General features: G+C 39.6%; 2 protein-coding genes across 4 annotated transcripts in view; both read left to right on the forward strand.

The window, feature by feature from the left end:
- Positions 1-4,796, forward strand: part of maco1b (macoilin 1b) — a 14,108-nt gene extending 9,312 nt beyond the window's left edge. Inside the window, exons 6-11 of one of the 2 annotated variants that reach the window (XM_015034032.1) lie at positions 392-941; positions 1,960-2,118; positions 2,285-2,467; positions 2,543-2,663; positions 3,706-3,880; positions 3,978-4,796. In XM_015034032.1, coding sequence (XP_014889518.1) covers positions 392-941; positions 1,960-2,118; positions 2,285-2,467; positions 2,543-2,663; positions 3,706-3,880; positions 3,978-4,180 — 1,391 coding nt within the window. In that variant the 3' untranslated portion in view covers positions 4,181-4,796. The remainder of the gene's footprint in view (positions 1-391; positions 942-1,959; positions 2,119-2,284; positions 2,468-2,542; positions 2,664-3,705; positions 3,881-3,977) is intronic. The other variant, XM_015034033.1, reaches the window with a different exon arrangement.
- Positions 4,797-8,246: 3,450 nt separating this feature from the next.
- ldlrap1b (low density lipoprotein receptor adaptor protein 1b) overlaps positions 8,247-19,194 on the forward strand; it is a 38,657-nt gene continuing 27,709 nt past the window's right edge. The window contains exon 1 of one of the 2 annotated variants that reach the window (XM_015034035.1): positions 8,247-8,609. In XM_015034035.1, the coding sequence (XP_014889521.1) occupies positions 8,525-8,609 (85 nt within the window). In that variant the 5' untranslated portion in view covers positions 8,247-8,524. The remainder of the gene's footprint in view (positions 8,610-19,194) is intronic. The other variant, XM_015034034.1, reaches the window with a different exon arrangement.

The raw sequence follows: 19,194 nt of genomic DNA on the forward strand, positions 1-19,194 counted from the left end.
GGCCCCCCCCCTTTAAAAAAGTTTTTTTGTAATTTTTTTTTTTTTTTTTTTTTTTTTTTTTTCCCCCATAGCAATGTGGATGTTAGTACCTGAAGCATGGGCCTTCCCTTTCTATTCAAAACCTGTGGTTGCAAGTGCACCTGCTGTACAGTATAAGCAACCACGCTGTGCACATACCGAACATGAGAGTACTCATTTAATTAAATTATATAGATAAATAAAAGAAGTGATTGTTTTCATACAAAACTGGAAATTTGTTTTAGATACAAGACACCTGCATCTTTTTTTTAAAGAAAAAACCCCCCATAAATAATAAATGACAGTGCAAATATGAATAATATTGTCAAATATTCATGTTTATCTTCTTGTCTTTTCCTGTTTTGTGAAACGGCAGCAGCTAAAGGAATATCTGAGGTGGACACACCTCAAGTGTCACAGAATGGCACCCCAGCCAATAAAAAGACATCTGTGCCATTACCGGAGCTGGAGTATAAAGAAAAAGGGAAAGAAGGAAGGAGCAGCGGGGATACGAAAAAGCAACACAACAGCATCCTGCCGTCATCGGTGGACTCTAAACTGCAGGAGGTGGAGTACATGGAGAAACATATAAACAACAAGAGACTGACCACAGAGCTGGGCAGCACAGAGAACCTGTTGCTTAAAGAGGACAACAATTCCTCCTGTTCATCGTCATCATCAACCTCCTCCTCCAAAAATTACAAAAATACTAACACCAACCCCGTAATGCTCAATTCCCTGCCGTGCGGCCACAGCGCCACCAACGGCAGCGTGCCCACCTCGGCACAGCCGTCTTCTGCGGGGAAGAACGAGAAGAAGCACAAGTTAACGGTGGGGAAAGGGACGTCGGGCGGTTCCCACAGGGACCCCACCGACAACTGCATCCCCAACAACGAGCTGAAGAAGCCAGAAGCACTTGTTAGGTATGAAGCACTTCCACCTGCTAACGGTTTGTAGCTCTGTGATACTCAACAAAGTGTGTATTTGTAATGTGTGCTATCTTTAGTACAATGTTAGCTTTGAGCTTCAGACTAATAGATGTTCTCAGTCTTTCCTTCTGTGCGGTCCACTTTTAAATATATCCCACTTTTTGTTTATTGGAGTTTAATATTGTTGGAGCAGAGAACTGAATGCAAGTTTTAACGGTTTAGTTAAATTTCTTGGAAAAAGAAAGGTATTGGACTTTCCATAGATTGGATTGAGCCAGCTTCTCCTTTATTACCTCTAATTGACGACCTGAAACTTTATTTTTTCCCAGTTCATATTTCACTTGGACGAAAAAAAAATCTGCACCACCTTCACTCAAAACACATCAACCTACACCGTGAACCTTGACTCACGAGAGCGACATAGGCGTTGATGCACTGATGGCAATAATCTTGCAATTCTTTGATTTTCTGAAGTAACCTGCTGCTTGTTGTATCTCCTTTTTTTCTTTAATGCCATTTGGGATGGGATATTTGTAAATACCCAGACTGCATCTGGGTAACAGCTGACGAACGGCAGATAAAATGAAACAAATGCTGGAAAAATGTTTGGTTTTCAAGACGGTTCTGTTTCCTGCCCCATTTCTAAAATCATCCATCTGCTCAATGTCTGGTTTTGCTGATTCCATCTTTAAAGTGAGATGTAAAAATATCTGCAGGATATTTACAGTTAACTTTCTCACCAAGACTTAAACAGATCTGAAAAAGAAAAATAAAACAAGAAATTCAGCCCATAATTTTGACATGTTATCAAAATGAAACTTGGCTCCAAACTTCTGATATTTATGAGAATTTTCATACATATGAGCTTAATGCTGTAGGCTTGGTACTTTTGTTTCTTTTATCTCCTGTTCCAGAACATCAACTCCTCTGGAGGAAAGATGTTTACAAAAAAAAAAAAAAAATGTTTCTTACAAATAAGCATATCCTCTGTTTTCATCCCCACCTTGCACAGACTGGAGCAGGACATTAAAAAGCTGAAGGCGGACCTGCAGGCCAGCCGGCAGGTTGAGCAGGACCTCCGCAGCCAGATTGGCTCGCTGGGCAGCGCTGAGCGCTCCATACGCACCGAGCTGGGCCAGCTGCGCCAGGAAAACGAGCTGCTGCAGAACAAGTAAGTTGCACAACAACTCTCTGGGAAATCTGTTTACAGTCAGGGCAGTGAGGCCTAAAAAAAAGTTTGGAAGTATTGTTCTGAAATTGTAGGAATGTTTTGTGGACGATGGGGATTTTATGTCAAGTTGCCAAATGTGTTTCTGTGTTGTTTTTCAATGTATTAGGCTTCACAATGCTGTGCAGGCGAAACAAAAGGACAAACAGACAATCGGCCAATTAGAGAAGAGGCTCAAAGCAGAACAGGAGGCCCGAGCTACGGCAGAGAAGCAGCTCACAGAAGAAAAGAAGAGAAAGAAATTAGAGGAGGCCACAGCGGCCAGAGCAGTAGCGCTAGCAGCGGCATCTAGGTATGTTGCAATCTCACTCTCTCCTCCAGTGTTTATCCTTGAGATTCACAAAATTTTTTCTGTGTCTTTTTCCAGAGGGGAGTGCACCGACACGCTGCGGCGGCGAATCTCTGAGTTAGAAGCAGAGGGTAAAAAATTAACAATGGATATCAAGCTGAAAGAGGAGCAGATACGGGATCTTGAATTAAAAGTTCAGGTAGGCATTACTCGGAGCAAACAAGTAGCAGGAAATTCAGTTTACATGTTTTAGTGTCTTGAGTATAATCAGCTCTGGCAGTTCTGAGTTGTTGCATTATCCTGTTTGATTATGAGAAGCCAGAATTCATCTGGATAGAAGTGCTAGTTTTTAGTTCTTTCTGCATTTTCATCATCTTACAGTTATCAACAGAAACAAAGTTGAGTCTCCAAGTATTCTATGCAAAATAAGCAGTCTAGATTAGCCAAACCCTTGTGAGAAATTACTTAAACTCACTTCAGATATAGTTTGTCATCTTTAAAGCAAAATTTTATGGCCAGCTTTTCTATTTGTTTTAAATTGTTGTTGTCAAATCAAGATAAAAATCTACATTCACACATGTACCAACTATTCTTAGTACAGTCTGTACCATCACCATCAGTCCAGTCAACACCACAGAAAAGAAGTAAGAAAAATCTTGTTGTTTTATGAGCGAGACAGAGAGAAGGTGTTTGGATTAGCTTCAGCAGTATGAGATCAGAATGTATGCTTAGTCACTGGTCTGGAAAAACACCTAGCTGGTTCAGGCAGAAAACCACGTTGAATCATTTGGCAAATAAGCACAAAAACCAATCTGATGGAAACATTCAAACAGGCATTTATCAGGTTAAGCTCTGAAGACTTTCACTGTCACAGTTACCGTTTGTTTTTTAACCTTGCATTCGCTCGAATCTTTATCGTGGCTTTAGAGTCAGTGGTAGGAAACTGGCTCAAACATGTGCAGTTAAACCTTTTGCAGCTTGAATGCTTCAAAATCTTAGAAATATGTCAAAAGCTGCAAAATGGTCATATTAATTCCTGCTGAATTCTTTTGTGACGTATTCTTTTTTTTTAAAAACTGCTTATTTTCTGAATACTTGATTACTGTGGCGCATTGCTTTTTTTGATCAGTTTACCTCTGTTTGTGAAAACGAATACTCCACTGGATAAATTAATACTTCTTTCCACAAAGTACCTTAGGGTGATTGTCTGACCTTGTGTGCATATCTTGTTTACATTCCAGGAACTTCATAAATATAAGGAAAACGAGAAAGACACAGAGGTGCTGATGTCAGCGCTGTCAGCCATGCAGGACAAAACTCAGCACCTTGAAAACAGCCTGAGCGCAGAGACCAGGATCAAACTGGACCTCTTCTCTGCACTTGGAGATGCCAAGAGACAGCTGGAAATTGCACAAGGTGCACAAAATATTTCCCAATATGTTGCCATTAATAAAACTTTAATATATTAGTTTTTAATTGAAGTAAATGAATGTTTTTTTTTTGTTTTTTTTAGGTCAGATCCTTCAGAAGGATCAAGAGATCAAAGACCTGAAGCAGAAGATCGCAGAAGTCATGGCCGTCATGCCCAGCATCTCTTACACAGCCGACACCAGCAGCATGACCCCCGTGACCCCCCACTACTCCTCAAAGTTCATGGACACCAGTCCCTCCAGCCTGGACCCCAACGCTTCTGTTTACCAGCCCCTCAAAAAGTGAACGCCTTTTCTCTTCTCTTCTCTTCTGTTCTGCCCCTCCCTTTCCTCCTCCATCCACCCTCTCTACACTTTGACTGCTCCCGCAGGCCCCGTCATGTCGCGGCTGAGAACTCAAGTTTTCTTCTGTTCTCTCTCTTTTTTTTTTTGCCAGGTCAGAAGGATGTTGTATTGTGTGACTGTGTTTGTTGTAGTTAAAACAAAAGACAAAAAAAATAAATAAATAAAAATACGCAAAACCACCTAAAAACTGACATCCCCTGGAAAATTAGGAAGCCCCGGTTGTTTTTATTTAAACGTCTAGTGAAACCTCACAGATTCAGACATGTATCTTCATCTCAAGGGTGCAGCTCCTCCGTCACTGCAGCCTTCTGCCAGCTCTCGGGGAGAGGCAGATGAGTTTCTTTTGCTTCATTGTTCTGTGACTCATAGCTCCATGCATTTGGCACTTGGGTTTTTGCACCAGTGGTACAACCAGAGGAATGTATTTCCCTGATGGAGCAACGTGTTCTCTAATTGCAAAACCAGACACGGTTGTTTTCTTTCACCGTACTCGTTTTCTTTCAAATCTAATGGCTTAAAAAAAAAAACAAAAAAAAAAAAACATGCAAGCAAAGTTTGAAATAAATTGCAGATTAAGTTGTATCAGAACCTGACCTTTATGAGATACTTACAGTATGATTAAGAATGCAATGGTTTCTCAGTACTTAAAAATGTTGTGTGTAAAACGATGCAAGTGGTTTTTATTAGGAAAGAAAAGCAACAAATCTACCATCCAAGTTTCCCCCCTCAAAAAATATTTCCAGAGGTGAATTTGAAAACCTCAATATTCATTCAGTGTACCTGTATGATGACTTCACAGTGTTCTGCGTGAGGTCATCGAGGTGAGGACAAAGCACGGCCCTAAAAGCTCATAAAATAGTTGTGACATACTTAAGTTGGAAATGTTCCTCTTAGCATAGTCAGCGGGAGGAAATTCCATTAACCAGTTTCAAGATACAATTTTGAAGAACTGTTGTTCTTTAACCAGATTCATTTAAATAAAAAAAACAAAAAAAGAAAGCACCACAGCTCATTTGTGAAACCCCAAATCGTTCAGTCCTACATTTTAACAGCCACAATGACGGACAGGGCATGGTTCGAATGGAATGTAATCCCACTTCAGACTTCCCGTTTTGTTAAATGTGTTCCAAAACTGTATTGCAAATACATTTGCGCTCACATATTTGTCAACATCCAGTTAAATACCACTCAGTGAAGTCTACCCCAGGCAGAGGATTTGGTCACCTGTTCTGTTGTGAACTCTGAAGTCAAATTGAAATGATGTTTCTTTTTAGCGAATCTTGGGCAACCACCTCGTTCCCATTTCTGGTATTTTCTGGCATTCATTGAGAAGTATGCTCGAGTCTGACATGGTTTCACCATCGCCTGAAATGATGATTATCACACACACACACACGGTTTTGTCCACCTACTGTATACGGAGAAGCATTTACTGCCTTGTTATCCCACTCGGCTTCTTGAAAAATGTTGTGAAAATTACAGTTTAGTCGGTTGTTCTGTCAACTGATGGGTGAACGTAAACAGAAGTTTTGTTTTGTTTTTTGTTTTCTATGCCCACAGTCACAGTTAAGTTCTCTCCTCGGTCTGACCTTGGCTGCGCTCTCGCTCTGTGAGGTTTACAGGAAATAAAAATTTTTTTCTTCCAAACTTATGTACCTGTTGGTTTTGTTTTTTAACTCGTTTTGCTGAACATTTTGTAAGGCATTATGAAGTGAATAAATGGTAAGATTACAACTAATTTGTTACATATATGTATATATTTATAGATGTGGTTATATATTTTTTTTCTGTGCAGATTTCATCTCTTTGCTTTTATGTTTAACAAATTAATATTTTGAATTAACTCAGTATTTGATTCTACAGTGCAAAATCTTCTTTTCACCACTAGGAGGCAGTGCAAATCAAAACAGATTAACTCTCCACACAGGATCTTGTTAATTCTAACTAGACCCATTATTCTACCTTTTTAAGACCATAAAATCCCATTTAGCGGTGACAAAAGAAAAAAAAAAAAGAATAAAATCTTCCTGAGTGCTACTGAGCACAACTATTTAGTGCATTGCGACTACAGCAGTGACAGGTTTGGTGGGTAGATTAGAGCCTTGGAGAACATGAATATGTTTGTCTTTTAACCTCATAGTCCTGCATTTTTTACGTTTCATATTTAGATTTTGACCTCTTGAGTGTTTGAATTTATACTGAGCTATGTTGTGAAAAGACAAGACATTTATTACTGAGATTTTGATCTAAGTGATAATTCCTCCAGCACATTTTTCCCCCCTTTCTCGAGGATAACGAGCCTCTTCCTAACAAGAACAATGCATGAAAGAAGCCCTCTGCTCAGCATTCTGCCATGTTCCAGCCATGCTGAAGCACACCTGAAAAACCAGCGCAGCGAGAAAACTGATGGAGAAATTCCTCATTCCTTCCCTCTTAATCACGCTTTAACAAATGTGGAGCATTTGACTCACTTTATGCTGGTGATTTGTGATGCTTTGTTACAAATCTATTAACAAATGTTAAAACAAGGGGATCTAAATGTTAGTTTAAAGGAATTATCAGAAAATCGAGAAAGCCGGATAAATCTGTGCATTAGTACAAACGTGTTTTCAGCTGCAACTCACATAGGTGTGTAAAAGGAAGAATTAGAGATGTTGCAAGTTGGTAAACCTGTTCACGTACACCTCTATAATTTTTACCCCAGGCTGTTGCTCCAAAATCCAAGGCATAATTTTCCACACTTCACTCGTCTCTGAGGCTGCAGCCGGCTGAAAAGCAGCAGCACTTCACAAAAACTCTATATGACCAAGCAGAATAACTATAGCTCTTTAAATTGCTTTGGATACTCACGGTTTCAGATCTGATTATATTAGACGTGAAAGCAAGAAAGGTCACTTCTTGCCAAGATCCAATCTGTTGTTATCCCTAATGTTGCATAATGTGTCCCCAGGAACGTCTTAACCCCCTGAACTTATGTCTCTGAGCTTGTCATCTGATGTGAAGTCTGGTTTAGCTGGATTTTTTTTTTTTCTTTTACAAGCTTTTCTCCTGAGTGGTTTTTGTTTAAAGGTTAATGATGTAAGCTCAGAGTAATGCAGTATGGTAGATTGGTATCAACTAAAATATTTTTGGTAAGAAGCCGAAGACGGCATGAGTAACGATTTTATCAGAGCAAAATCCGAAAGAACGGAAACCTTTCTAAATGTGTATAAGACATAACTATAAATGTGCGTCTTTAGCTTATTTTGGTTTGAAGTTAAGGAGATTTTATACTTAGTGGTTATACTTTCTCAGCATTTGGAAGTTGAGTGATACTTAGTCATTTCTGTCCTCTAAACATTTACTGTTAACCACACTCAAGGAAGTGTGAAATGACATTTGTTCAAAGATATGGCTGTCCTTCCTGTTATCCAAATGCTGTTTTAAGAGGATGTTTATAAGAAAAAATGGCATCATATTAATCTATCTTTGCCCTACAATATCATTTTATGAAAGCACTAAAACTAAAATACCCCAACACATTGCAGATGAAATCTTCAAAGCTCCAAACACCTGACCTACATATTAAAAATGGGTGTGCTCAAAATGTTTCTTTATCCTACATTTGTATCAACATGTTTTGCTCAAAGAATCTGATAGAAAATTTGTGGCAGAAGGGTGGCAAGAAAGCTTTCTACCTTATAGACCCAGTAGCTCATTGCAATTAAATCAAACATACCAGCAGAGCACACATCCAAAATTCTTGCCTCCCATATTATAGCACATAAATGTAGTTTGCCCACCCAGCTCTTCTTCCCTGCTTCTCACCGCACCTACCAGCTTCACCTTAGGTTTCAAATCCACCTGCGGAGGTGAGGCAACTAAATTTACGACGTAGCGCGGTGACGTCTCTAGGACCCGAGGAAACCAACCTGTTTGGGTCATTTGACACTGGGTGGGAGCAGAACCGTACCGAAGCCTTCGCAGCGAGTCATAACTACAGTCACACCGCGACTGCCGCTTCTTGCCGCTTCTTCTGCCGCTACAACCGCTTGCGTAACACCACAAAGCGGGCGTAGCTCACGCACGTTATCCGGCTAATTTGCATACATAACACCGCCCAGGGGACGAGCATGATAATCCACCGTCGAGTGAAGCCGAGCTGAGCGAAGTGGAGAGGAAAACAGCCGAATATTGATATTTTAAAAAGTTTGGACGTTGTGAGTGGCTTTTAAAATCGAGGGAGGAGAGCCGATAAGACGGACACGCGCTCGGTGGGCTCTTCGCCCCACTTGTGTTTTAAGATATGGACGCTTTGAAATCCGCTGGAAGGGCAATTATACGGAGCCCGAGCATTGCTAAACAGTCGTGGGGATCCGGCAGACATAAAAGTAAGTGTTGCTCAACGTGTTACAATGATTTGTACGTTAGCAGTTAGCTGGCGCCGTAACCATGCTAGGATGTGTGTTTTCTCTCACAACTTCAGTTGTCGGCTGTAAAATGATTCGCAGCGCGAACGGGAGGCGTGTGAATTACAAGCCCAGCAGAGCAGAGATGTACTTCAGGAAACATGAACTTGACACTTTATCGCAAAGCTGACTCGTTTTGCAGCTTCTCCCTGAACTCCACAAGTCGCCCGTAACCCCAGATGGGGCTGAGGGAAGCATCAAAGTTGTAGGAAATCCTGCAGTTTCCCCGTCACGTCAGGTTCCACAGCCTGCCGTGGTTGGTAGTGTTTAACAGAGGCGCAGCGGGGAGCTCCAGTCTCCTGTGATTCAGACTTGTGAGCCACACTGAGAGAAATGTGCTCGCCTTCGTGGCAGCCCTGTTGCTATGGAGATACTCGATGTGAAACAAAAAACACGAGGCTGCCAGAAGGACTGGCGGTAAATCCTTCACATTTAGAACATTTCTGACCCGTTTATGGTCGACCGAACCATCAGGGTTTTCTCCTGTGGCATATTTGACTTTAGCCTTTCTAAATACTGGCGTGGGGTTTCACACGCACCCTGGTCTCATTTGTTTATCTCCACAAAGGGGGGATGTCCACGGCCAGTGTTTCACTGTCCCTCTCTTCTTTTAATTCCCAGACAAAAGAGCATTTGGCTGCTTGGTGTGTTCCACAGCGCAGCTGATGCTTTGTTTTGGTCCAGGAGAGAGGGATGCAGTGCTGGGATCTCATCCTGATTTGGATGTGTGTGCCAGGACTCTGCATACTGTCAGCAGCTAAAGGTGTTGACATTTAAGCAGACTGTGTCAATCATTCATATCGCACTTTAATCAGATGTTCCTCCTCCTGTCCTGTAATCAATGAGCTCTTGATCTTCCTATTTTTTTTTCTTTTTTGACTGTTGCAATGTAATTACAGGCTCCACTGTGTTGTAAATAAACGACAGCCGGTCTCTCTCAGCACGTTGTCAGACTCCTGAAGTGGATCCTGACTTCTGCATGCAACCCAGTTTTTGGATTTTGGATTTATTTCCATCCCCTCTGTTTTAGATTGCATTATTTTAAAGGTGCAGCAAATCTAAGGTATAAATTAGAAGCAAGAAAATCTTAATTCTGATGCCTCAGTCAAGCTTTTTGCTTTTTTGGAATCTTGCTTTTTTTTCCCCAAGTGCCCCTGCTGAAGGGCAGAATACACACAGCATGATGCTGCCACTGTTAGTAATGCCCAATATAGAAAAAAATAATTTTACTTTTATGACTGAATAACTGATATTAATACACTATCCTTTTTAAACAACCCACAATCTTGTCACATGCTCAAACGACCCTCTCCCCTTCCCTAAACACACACACATTTAACAAGATGGAAATAAACATGTTATTAATATTGTCCCAGTTTTTCTTATTAGATTGGTAGCGATATGTTAAAAGTTGACTGACATGCTTTAATACAGATATGTCATGCATTTCAAATTTTCCCGATTGTTAGCATTGCTTAGTACAGTGGTCATTACAATTTTTCCTCATCATTTAAAGTAAGAGTGGTGATTTGTTTTTCTTTCTTTTGGCTCTTAATTTGGATCTGCCTCCTGTTTGTTTAAGACTATCTACTGAACTGACATAGAATAGTTACCCTTTTTTTATAAGTGGGAAAATGGTTTTTGTCTTTAGTGTCATTTTTAAATTACAGTTGTGTTTAACTTTCCAGTGGCGGTAGGCAGAAAATCTCTGTTTACATAGAAGAGAAACAACATTTTCATTCTTTCCAAGTCACACAGTGGTATTTTTGGTGATGTTGAAAATACCACTGTGCACTGATAAAATGTTGAAGCAGCAGCTTATCAGTGCACATTTTTGGTCTAACCTCGTTAACAAACCTTGCTGTTTCCAGACATGAAAGTTGCAACTAACTTAGATTTTTCTCTGTATTCAGATGGCATCGCCAGAGGATTACGTTGGGTTTGCGTTAAATAATACCTTGATGATAATTTCCTTCCTGCTATTTATACTGATAGTTGTCCTCTGAAAAGATTCTCCCACCCGAGCAGTGCATCTCTACACCTCCTCCATTTTTCCCTTGAGCCTTTTGGTTACTCCTTTCTGTGATTTTTAATATATCAGGAGCAGGAATAAAAAGGAAAAATAAATCTTTCTTTGTGTTTCATGTTTGTTATGTATTTTCCATTAGAACCTGTTTGGCCTTGCAGTGTGGGTGGTCAGTCCTGTGTCCCTTGTACAAAGTCACCCAATGTGGGTGATGGGGGGCGTTATCTGCCATGTTGTAATGGAGATTGCTTCCTGCAGGATTCCTTTATGGTGTAGTAAAATCCCTACTGATTTACAGCACTGTTGGTTACTGTGTTTCAGTGTGCTGCTGCCTGTGTGTGTGTGTGTGTGTGTGTGTGGGTGTGTGTGTGTGTGTGTGTGTGTGTGTGTGTGGAGCCGGCGAAGGTGTCATGTGGAGATGGGGCGGCACAATCCTGCTTTGTCACTGTTTTTCCTGAAGGGCAGTTTTAATCCAGTGAGGGGAAAATGGATGTTTAGCTTCTTCTGGTTCTAGCTGACACAGCTGCCAAAACATAACACTCCAAAATGTCATAATAGTTATTTTAGTGCATTTATAATAAGAGCCAGGGTACTCAGTTGTAATTATATGAGGCAAGCAGCTAATCTCTGTGTCGTGTTGAATGTGGCTTGTGGAGTCTGGAAGGTTTGTTTCTTTTAAATGTAATCCTAAAGCAAGAAACACTTTTAAAAAAGTAATATCCAAAGTAACAGTAAGAGAATCTTTGATGTGCTCCGCTTTTACACGTTCTTTCCTCTAGTAAACTTGGCAGAGAGCAGACTGGTTCACCAGATCTCTTTCATGGTGAGAAATAATTGATGTAATCTTCTTTAGCCATATGTTGAGGCATGCTCACCGAGTTTATCGGCTTCAGTGTCAGGAGATCCTGGTCAGTAAAAGGAATTAAAACAGAAGAGAACAAAACAAAACAGTCTTAAATTCTTAAAATCATCCATCTAAAATTAGGCCTTAAAAAATATTAAACTCATTAAAAAATGTAAGTTGGACTTATGTCAATCACAGGTTGTAAATTTTGTCATGGCGGGACTATTTAATGTCGTACGGACCTTTTTTTTTCTCATGGGACTTTTCTGTCAGACAAATTTTTGAGTCATACCCAGCTAATGTACTACTAATATGCCCTACTTGCCTACATAGTTAGCTTTTACCTGCATCTATCTTAGGTAAAGCGTAAATTTTATCGCCTTTTGGTTGGACGACATTCATCTTCGCCATTGACTCTATTGCCAACTCGTACAATGCTGCATTCATTCAGAGCTAAAAAGCTTAACCTTTGACACTATAAAAATACAATTTTCTTTTGTACATTTCTGCTGTGACATTGGTCTTAAGTTTCTCTGTTAATGGTCTTAAGAAGTTTTACATTTGTGTTGGTGAAACTTACAGAAACCATGACTGCTACTACTAATAATGTTGTGAATGCAGCCTGGAAGTGGTCATAGTGTTGGTGACTTATTGTAATGCAAATTTATACGTCCTTCCTTTAGAGGCGTTCAAAGCAAAGAGGTTAAACTGTATATTTCCTGCAGAGAGTTAATCGTCAATATAAGATGTTGGTGTGCGTTGATTGGATGTGATTGATCTTCTGGGTGTTTTTTATTCAACAAACTGGTTCCATCCTCTATTAAAGTAGCGCCCATTCCTCTGCCCAAACCTTGATCAGAAAAATTTAGGTGAAACCCTCTCTATAGTAGTCTATTAGTTGGAGAAAAGCCCACTGACATATATATTGAACTAATCTTGTATACGAGGCTCATGAGAATCAGAGATTTTTTTATTTTTTTTGTAAGATTTCTCTTCCTTTTCTTAATCTGTATGTTTTTTTGGCCGGCAGAAGTTGCGTAAAGATGCACACAAGCATGAATGAGCAGATTAGTAGACAAACATATGGTAGATCTGGGCTCCTTCCTGTCAACTGGTTAATCCAGGGAAATATTCACTGTTTGACTATCTTCACCAACAAACAGATAGGTGAAGATGTTCCCAAATAATTCTGCAATAAATTAACTATGTGTATTGGTGCTTTCCCACATATTTTATACACTGACCTGAAATATTTGTTTGCTAGGAATCTCATTTTTAATCTCATTAGACCGAAGCACATCGTTGATGCTGGTGTGTTTGTGGCGAACTACAGCATCACTTTGCTGTCTAAGTTTTATTTTTTAAAGTTTTTCACTTTTTCTACAGACAGATGTAGTATATTTTCAAACCCAGGAAGACTCATTGTGACATGTCACACCAAACCTTAAATCTCTGCAGTGGCTCCCAGTTCGGAAATGTGTAGACCTTAAAATCTGGTTGACGGTCTATAAAACACTGAGCGGTTTCTGGTCTAGAAGTGTGAGAGTTGCTGGTAGGTATGAACCAATAGAGCCCGCAGGTCAACAGAGACCTATTTACTTTGTGTTCCCAGGGCCGGAAGCAAACAAGAAGAGGCGGCATTTAGCTTCTGTGCGTCTCTGTGTCGCCCTGTGATGGGAAAACTTGGCACACAAGAACTGGAGATTTCATTCTGGAAAACTATGGTGACATAAATATGGAATCTTGTGACCTTTGATACCAGAAACAATTTGCTTAGTGAGTCCCAGAGCATCATCACTGGTTTCATATCTACTTCATCTGTTGCTAACGGTGTGTCTCTATGTCAGGATATTTAAAGTGACTTTCTATCAGCTGTTCTTGGAATCTTAGCTTAAAATATAACAATGACGTGTAATGCCAGTTGGCTAACAGAGTGATCTGATGTCAATCGACTGATGAAGCCAACTCTGCCTGCAGCCTATTGATTATTAACGGCCCTGAGGTGGCTGTCCTATTCTGGTCAATGTTGAATGATTCTAATTATCACTTTATCTTCCACCAGTTCTTCCTGCCTCTCGTAGATCGGATTGAGAAAAAAAAACCCGGGCTGGTTAATGTTTGTTTGTTTTAAAAATAAGATCCATTTCCTGCCCTTGTTGAGAGAATGCATTCTGATTTTGTGCTTCATCAGAGTCGTCACAGCCCAGCCTCTCCTGTTTGGCAAGCCTGCCAGCGGAGCGTGTTGAGGATCAGTTTCATAACCCAGATTCTTGTTGGGAGAACATTCTGAACTCAGCTGGTCATGAGCCCTAATCCCCCGACTGCTATGACCAGTCATCTTCCTCTCTCCCTCCACTCACTTTCCTTCTTTGAGTGGATTTAGCCGATACTGAAGGACACATGTCTCGGTGACTTATCCTCTGCTAAATCCCTTCCCTCACCCCTCTGAAATTAATTTGAAGGGTCTTCAAATTACATTTCAACGGCTGCAATACATCCTCCTTGTCTTTGGGTCAATATAACATTGATATTTAGGACAGGATGTGTCTTCTGTTATAATGATGGAAGCTGACGCATATTAAAACCATGCGTAGGGAACTTTACCCCTGACCTTCCAATGACATGCAAAACACTTTCCACTGAAATTAAAATTATGGATCTGTGTTAGATCCGTAACACAGACAAGACTCTTTCTTGTCTTTCTTTAGACAAGAAAGAGTTTGGCTCCTTCTTATCTAAAGAAAGAGCCAAACTCTTTCTTTAGACAAGAACTTTTTCTCTTCATACACAAAGTCTTCAAATTTTTTTCAAAACTTTGTTTTTGTTTTTTTTTTTTTTTTTGGTGCTGAAGGGATGTGGATATCTCTCCTGTTAGGCTAAAGGCAAGTATTGGTGCATTCCTCCAGGCATCTTCTGTCTTCTAAGTCAGCAGTTTCTAAATTAGTCCAAAGTGTGCTGATAGGAATCTAATTCTTAAACAGGCTTTCTCCTTATTGGTTTAAGTTCATATCACCTCAAGCATTGCAGTTGAAGGCCCAAATAGGCCAAGATAAGAAAGAAATGAAGTTTAACAAGAAACAACTGGAATATATACGCCATCCAGATGCTTCGTGTCTCGCTGCATGGACACAGCTTGGTAGAGTTGACGTCTGGGATCATCATCTGCACTGTTATCAGAACTTACCTGAAAAATGCGTAGTTTGTCTTTCTTTTTTTTTTATATATATCCATCACTGTTATAAGGAATGAAACAATCCCAACGTATGACGCATCCACACCATGCTTGACAAGTAAGTGTTAATCAGATTAATCGTGATGAGGCAGAAAGTGCAGAGCTTTTCATATGCATCCTTTGCTACAAGTAATCAGACATTCACCAAAGGAATGCTGTTATTACATTTCAGGCCATGACATGACATGTGGTCCAATGAAAGTATACAGACTGCAGAATTTTGTGTAATCTGATTAACCATCATAATACTCAGTACACTAATTGATTGTTTAAATAATTGTTAAACACTGCCCTAATTGTAAGTGATTTTTGATATTAGCTTTGATGTGTTCTATCTAGCTTGTCCTGAATATCATTCTTCTGTTCAGTTTGGGTCTCCTTCCAGACCTCAGTGGCGACACATCTGAATACTTTAGCGGTTTCAAACTAACTGGGATACATTAAGTTTTTTATGTGAATGTAGAAAATCCATCAAAGAGGCCTAAACCAGCTGTGTCTACATGCAGTTATGATCTGTGATGATAAAGGCAGATGTGTGTTTTTGTTCTGAGCTATAAACTAATAAAGTCTGGGCTCATAAACGAGCCACACCTATTATTAGGTTTGTTTTTCCTGAATATGCATCAACAGTTGAACGGTTTCCTCTGAACCTTGGTGCTAAAAATGATCCTTGGACAGTTTAATCCTGTTGGCTCTTCTTCTCACATTAGAACATAAATACATTGAAAATGGCTGAAAATAGGTTTTCTTTGGCTCCATTGGACTCGGAGCAGGAGCCAGTTTTTCCTCTTGCGAAGGAACAATCAACAGCTCTTTACCAAAGACTGGGACCATTTCCGCTTTTCAACAGCTCTTTGATTCATTCTACGTTCAAGCTCTTGTTTTCTTCCTTTCTAGTAAAGGTAAAAATGTCAACAGCAAAATAAATGTTATAAATATTAAAAAATAAGTAAAGATAAGCAAAAGCATTGTGAGATGGAGCAACTTAATGTTCTGTTGGTCCTTTTACTTGATTTATTTAATGGCAAAAATACAGACAACTACCTAATATTGGCTTTTAGGGTTGCTTTAAATGGCAGGCTGCCTCAGACTGACATTGACAGACTCCCTGCTTGAAGAGCCGTGAGTTGTTGTGGTACCTTTGCCCACAGTTAAACACCAAACCTCTGAGTAGGCCGTGTAAAAAGCAGCCAGAAAACACACGCTTTTCCCAGTTTCCCAGGGTGACGCACATCTCCAAACCAAGAAAAAAAATCATGACCCTTCTCCGTTCCAGACTAGTGTACGTGTTCAGTTCTTTGGTCCCAGACAAGGATTTTTTTATTTATTTTGTTTTAACAAGTCATAATATTTCATTTTCCACTGTGTTCAGGAGAAAGTATGCAAGTTGGCTGTAGTTAGCCAGCAAAACCAGAACATCAGTGGGTCATTGACTGTTCGAAATTGAGCGGGTTCAGATGAGTCCAGTGAAATTTGCTCACATCACACAATAAGTTGGGTGGAGAGCTCTCAGAGCCTAAAGGCTCCCTTCAGATTGCTTTGTTATGCTGAGGGTCTTCTTTACTTACAGCAGGCTGCCTGTTCATTAAATGCATTAGTAATGAAAATTCACACTGTTCTCATTCTGCAAATGCATTCTCAAACAGCATGTATTTCTTGATGCACTTTATGTTCAGAGGTGATGCATAAGTGGAAATAGCCTTCGTTTTCTGATGATTTTGTAACTACTACTTCTTTCAGGGAACACAATTTCCTTTTAATTGACAATGTTTTAAAAATAAGTTCTAAATTAAAACAAAGTTTACACAAATGAAGCTGCATTTGCGACAAACATAAAGGATGATAAAATGCCATATTTAATGTGCCATAGTGATTTAAAGTTTTAAAATGTAAGTGAATGTATGACGTTCTAGCCTTCTTGCCACGGAGCCTTCATTAGGAGCAGAGGCGACGTCACACTGTGTGAGAGATAAGTCTCTCTTAAATAAGCTTTCATTAATATTATAAAAACAAATAGCAGTCTTTGTGTATTTCTGGGATATGACATGCTATCCAAGTTCATTTTAAATGTCTTTCTGGTACCGAAAGAGGTTAACTTTAATTTTCGTCCTTCAGCAACAGCTTCCATACTGAAGGGTGTTAGAAACTAACGTGACTTTACTGTTTAGAAAACATGGGATATTTGATGTTCCCTACTGGCTCATCGAGTTAACAATCATCCGATTCTGTTCACCAGCTGATTGGTCGACGTGTGCAGACCCTGCTGGACCTGCAGTTCTGCTACTTTGACTACTCTTTTTCCATCTCCAGCCAGGACAGCTCTAAATGCTTGTTACGACTCTAACTGTGTTTGATGGCTGCATTTTTTTCTCGTGTTCTCACTTCTTGGAGGACCTGAAGAACAAGGATGTAAAGGTATTTTCCCAGTTCCTGTGGGAACGTTGACTCATACCTAATTACTGTGAAGTCTTGCTGGGTTGGAGTCAGTCAAACTAAAAGTACTTTATTTTGGCGTTTCTGGGTTTTGTTTAGTGTGGAGATGTATGTCACAAACAGTTAAGATGAGGGACATATTTAATCTTTCCTTCTCTTTTGGTTTGTTCTCAGTTACACAACCATGTTGCTAAAGAGAGGCACATCCATTTTCTAGTATCCAAACACTCTTGAGTGGAAAAGACTGCTGTGATGAAACCATGGATCCGTCATAGTTGCACTGATTTATGGCTTTAGTTTTAAATGCCTTTATCACTGCTCGCTTGCTCTCCTCCAGTCTAGCACTAACAGCATGTTGGAGAGTTTACGGCACAGCAGAAAGCTCCTGCTGTTCCTACAGTAATTTAACTGTTGCTTCTCCCCAACTCTCTTATTAGTTTTGCTGAGAGTGTGTGTATTGGGTGCTTTTTGATTTTCTTCATCTTTCTCTTTTTTTTTGACTGTTTTGCATCTTTCCTACTCTGTTCTTTACAAATCATTCACAATTGTTCGTTTCCCCCACTATCTGGTCTCACTAAACATATTCTTGTCTCATTACTGTCACTGTCTGTTGACAAGAAAAGCCGATTGCGATCCTCTCTGAACCTTTCTTTATCAAACCTTCCTAATTTGATAAGAAGATTCTCCATTTTTGGTTTCGACAAAAACATCCACCTAAACTACAACGTGTTTTTTCTCTGTAATTCTGCGCAGTCTCTACTCTAAGATCCCTTTGATTATAAATCCTAAGACCTCTGCACTGTCTCGCCTCCCTGAATCTCTTGTGGTATCAAAAGGAAGCTTATTCTCTCTGTAGTTTTCTTGTCATTAAAATTTAATGGAAAGTGTAGACTCCAATGATTGAATATATTAAAAGGGAAAAGAAACAATCGCCTCAGAGCAGAACATTTTAATCTAACAGATAAAACAGGTGGTTGCAGATTGGCTGGTGACATTCACATCTCTGTGTCAACAGGCTGGTCTCCACAGATTGAGCCCATTATATTATATTATCTATTTTGATGCTCTTTAATAATCACCACAATTTAATGTAGCAGTCCAATTCTAGAAGTGAAACTTGTATGTTATAAAGTTTAATTAATTTTATTTAATTAATTTACTGTTAATTAATTTCTCAAGTTTCTTTTTGAAAATTATGCACTTTAATGTCTTTTTCATTGCACCATGAAATAAAAGCACAGATAGTACAAGTTAGCAAGAGGAGATGAAAAAGAAGTCATGGAATCAATTTGTAGACCGAAATGTATTTTTTTAACTTTTGACTCCAACTAGCCACCTTTTGGCAGATAAACAGCAGAGGAACTTTGTGACATTCTAGAAATTAAATGCTTATCAAAAATGAATTTCCATATCTGTAGCAGAAATTCTCATAAATGTGTGGAACTGATTGGTTGCTTTGCTTTCATGCTTCTGTCCAGTTCAGCCCAAGCAGCTCAGTGGAGTTTAAGTTGTTTTCTTATAGTAGTTCTGGCATACCTTGGACTTATGTTTGGGACTTGCTTACTGCGATCACTGTTAAGCCGCCTATCATGCAAGCTGCTAAACTATCAGAAGTCTGTCCTCTCATCGAGTTGTGGCTCTTGGTCTGCCATACCTCTTCCTGTCAATTTGCCCCAGTTTCTGAGGACCTTTTTGACGGCGGAGGAAAGTGTCGTCTCTGACACCTTGACTTTCTTTGCAATTTCACCAAAGGAAAGACCTTCATTTTAAGTTGTTAATGACCTTTTTCTCCTTCATTTAACAACGCACTACTTTGACTTTGTCATTTTGAAATGTATTTTTGAGTTTTGGGTAACCTTATCCATTTTTAACCTTTGGCAGTTCACCATTTACTGTCTGCCATTTCAAGCTATTTTTGGACAGGGGGAAATAGAAAATAAAAAGAAATGGAGGGAAAAAGTATAATAGGAAG

The sequence above is a fragment of the Poecilia latipinna genome, unplaced genomic scaffold (assembly GCF_001443285.1).
Source record: "Poecilia latipinna isolate Pla-1442-1.1 unplaced genomic scaffold, P_latipinna-1.0 Scaffold285, whole genome shotgun sequence".
In the NCBI taxonomy this organism is placed as follows: Eukaryota; Metazoa; Chordata; class Actinopteri; order Cyprinodontiformes; family Poeciliidae; genus Poecilia; species Poecilia latipinna.